The following is a 3,704-nucleotide window of genomic DNA, read 5'->3' as shown; positions in this document are numbered from 1 at the left end:
ATACTAAGGCCTGCCCAAGAGACATCTCACGGCTGTGACAGGAAACGTGAGCGGCTGCACGTAGCAAGCAGGCTGGGCCCCTAATAAGCGAACGTGCATCTCACATCTGTACACTGGTGTCTGCTACAACACCTACGTCCACTTAGTGGTTCGTCGTTTATTCTCTATGCTCCCAATTACACTGGGCAGCCAGCCGAGGGCGTCACAGGATAAGCAGGACTGGACCTTGGCCATTAGCTAGCACAGGAAATGGGGGCCCAGAAAGGTTAGGAGATCTGGCCACAATCACACAGCAACCTCATGGCAGCACGGGACTAGACACAGTCCCTTGACTTCCAGTCCCTAACACACTTTCCAGCAACCGAAGCACATTCCCTGGATCGCCTTGTCCTTCTCCGACCGTTCTCCAGGCTACCATTTGTTGCAGCTACTAAATGTGTATGGAGTGCCTTCTAAGGGCCAGGCAGCGTGTTACCACAGAAGATACGAAAACCAACAAGGTGGACCCGCTGCCCACCATGAACTCCCAGTCCAAGGAGGAGACAAGGGATCTTTTATTTCAACAACAGTAAATCAGATGATGGAGCAAGGCACCAACTTTCCTCCGCTGAAATGAGGAAAGGGCGAGGGGTCAGGGCAAAGCTTTCTGGAGAGTATTCACATGCTCTCGATAAATGTCAGCTATTACTGTTTTCAGTCTTTGTGTTATAGCTAATTCCCCCACAACTCCCCTGACACCGTGGAGGGCCCCGTCTCGGCTACAGTCTGGGACGTCTCGGGGACGTACTCTGCTCTGGCTTGGTCGGAGGGAGGCACAGAAACGTGGGTGGGTCTTGGTGACTGCTGGACGGTGAGCCAGGACTGTGAGGTCCTCTGAGTGAGGTTCGTCCAGCTTTGTCAACTTCGGAGAAGGCCTGAGGTCCCTATCCCCGACAACTGGAAACTCACAGAAGCCACGTGCCCAGTACAGACTTGGCACCATCACCTCTGTCCTGCTTTTGCCTCCCAAGCCCTTCCACCTCTGCTCTGGCGGACACGTGTCCTTCCGTGGATGGTGGCTGTGGGCAGGACAGCCTTCGGGGCAAGCTGTAGAGCCTTGGGCTGCAAATCTCAGCAGAAAGGGCGACATTTCTTATATACAGAGTGTCGCCTTACAGCCGATTCTTAGACCACCCCCTCTGCATTTAGCCTCTGACCCATTAGTTGAGAGAGTGTCTCGGAAAACTGAGGCCGGATGGAATGATATCTGTAAAGCTCTCTCGGGGGGCGTCTCGGCCTGACTGGGACCTGATGGAATGATATCAGCTGTCTCCCCTNGGACGAGCGCCCTGCAAACTCTGGGCAGCACTGCCAGTCGTGAAGGTGACCCCAACGTTACCTGTCTTCCCGAGCAGACAGTCCCCGAGACCACGACCCCAGGCGGAGGTGATGTAACGGTGGTGGTGACAATGCTGACTGTAGGCAGAGTGCCTGGGGGTGGGGGTGGGGTGGGGGAGGGAGGCCTCGCAGACCAGGAGGAGTTGTGACCTACCAGAAGTACCAGAGCCTCTGCACGGAGAGGGCGCGCACGCAGCACCGGGAGCCACAGCAGTCCTCGTAGGGGCGGCATCTGCGGGAGAGAGGGCACAGGCTGGTCAGCGTCCGGGGTCAGAAGGAAGGACCGGGCCAGGCACGAATCCAGGCAGGTGGCAGCGCAGATAGGACAGCCTGGCGGCATTTCGCAAAACTAGCCACGCTGACCGCTGTCAGCCTGGGGGCCCACACGGAAGTGCCGAGATGGATACAGTCAACAGATTTCAAAGCAGCACGTTTACTACCTACACACCCCCGTGGGCCAAGTCACAATGGCTTCCTGGTGGGAGGTGCCCCGACCAAAGACTGGCAGCTCAGCTGTGCCACCGGAAGGAAGCCTGATGACAGACGGGCGTCAGTGTGCTGTGGCACCTGCTCAGTGCCGTCCCCCACCATGTGCAAAAGATGGGGACACTGCCGCCTTGACAAGTCCTGTAGGCTGGAGACAGAGGTTAGAGTCACACCAGAAGGCTGGGCCCTGGTCTTGCCACTTACTAGCAGTGGGACGCTGGGCAAGTTATTCAACCTCAGTTTCCTCAGGAACAAAATGGGTGGGAAGGCAGGGCCCCCTCACAGTGCTGCTTTCAGGGCCAAGGCTGTCACCCTTACACGAAGTGCCAACAAGGACTGTCCTCGCTGTTGCTGACCCCGCTCCCCATGCCCAGTGCCTGAGGCTTAGGGCCCCAGCCCAGCGCAGGCTCCCCCAGACGCGCGCAGGGGCTGTCCCTCCCCAAGAAGAGCCTGAAAAAGGCCCTCCCCGAGGACGAGGATGGGACCCCTCGCAGGTCCCAGGAGTCAAAGTCTCTGGTGTGGAGGCACTTTCTATCTAGAAGAGGGGGGCAAGCAACACACAAGAAAACCAGGAAGTGCGTTAGATGGCAACAGGTCCCACTACGGTGAGGAATGACGCAGGCACGGCCGGTTGAGAGCACGGGAGGGGGGTGGTAGATGATACGATTTTAAACAGGGTGTTCAGGGGTGGCTCACTTAGAAGGTGACATCTGAGCAGAGACCATGAAGAAATCCAGCCTGGCAACACCCTGGGCCGGCACAAGGACCTCACGCTGGGGGACGAGTGCTGGCTCCAGGGCTCCCCCAGTCGCAGCTCCACAGGCACCGTGGCTGCATTGCGGAGGAGAGAGATTCAGCACAGAGTGCAAGAGGAAATGAAATGCCAGTGACATGGGCCCGGGAGTCTGCATTGGGGTTGGACCCGCAAAGGCCCAGGACAGCACGCACACCANTTTCATTTTTGAAAGACATTTCCCATTGTTGTAACATTCCTAGATCTTTGGATTTCAGAATATTGTAGAAGCCCTATTCTAATCACTGATCCCCCAGTGGGGAGCTGCGTCTGCCATACTCTAAGCCAGGATCGCCTCGCCAGCATGGTGGCATCCCCTGCCCACTCTCATCCCTAGGGATGAGGAAGAGAAAGGAGAAGGAAAAAGAAAGACAATAGGAGCCTCCTCCGTGCTTTCCAAGGAAGGCTGGACACTCCGAGGGCCGGGCAGAGCAGGTGTGAAGCCTTCCCGCTGGCCGGACAACTCACAGGAGTGAGAGTGAGCCAAGGGCACCGCCACTGTGTGAGACCGCTAAGCAGAAATGCTCTGCCCTGTCTGAACTAGAGTTTTCTAAAATTATTCCACTCATGACATCATTGTTTTAAAACTTCACAACTCCCTACCTCCATGAGCGAGTGCACCCGCCCCTAAGTGTATATACACCTGTGAACTAGCACAGGACAAAGCCACCAGCAGGAAAACAGAAAGGTACAGTGACGACGAAGCTTTCTTTGAGCAAGGCAGGAGCTAACTGTCCTGCCGAAGCACGCCCCTTCCTCTGTCCCCAGCTCCCTGGGACCTGGCCAGGGCTGCTAGCTCCTTGGCCTTTCTAGCAGGGGAACAGCAATGCCCTCCTGCACAGAACGGACCCTAAATCTATAGCAGAACGCCCAAGGTGAGGTGAGGGCAAGTGTTTCGTGTTACGCTGGCTAAATCAGATGGGTTATGAAAAGCACGAGAAACAGTTTTGTTTTGTTTTGAAGTGCTTTAAAGACTCTCAGAAGCACACTAGGCAGCCCAAAGTGATCCAGTTTTATTCATGGAAAATGAGTTTAATTTAGACTATGT

General features: G+C 55.9%; 1 protein-coding gene across 1 annotated transcript in view; it reads right to left on the bottom strand.

Annotated features, from left to right (window-relative positions):
• Positions 1-2,713, bottom strand: part of VOPP1 (VOPP1 WW domain binding protein) — an 18,979-nt gene extending 16,266 nt beyond the window's left edge. The window contains exons 1-2 of the mRNA XM_019653042.1: positions 2,560-2,713; positions 1,532-1,609 (exon numbers count right to left, since the gene is read on the bottom strand). Of these exons, the coding sequence (XP_019508587.1) occupies positions 1,532-1,609; positions 2,560-2,588 (107 nt within the window). The 5' untranslated portion in view covers positions 2,589-2,713. The remainder of the gene's footprint in view (positions 1-1,531; positions 1,610-2,559) is intronic.
• Positions 2,714-3,704: the final 991 nt, after the last annotated feature.

This window comes from Hipposideros armiger, unplaced genomic scaffold, assembly GCF_001890085.2.
Source record: "Hipposideros armiger isolate ML-2016 unplaced genomic scaffold, ASM189008v1 scaffold_192, whole genome shotgun sequence".
NCBI lineage: Eukaryota > Metazoa > Chordata > Mammalia > Chiroptera > Hipposideridae > Hipposideros > Hipposideros armiger.
This window is presented reverse-complemented; position numbering and strand designations above follow the sequence as displayed.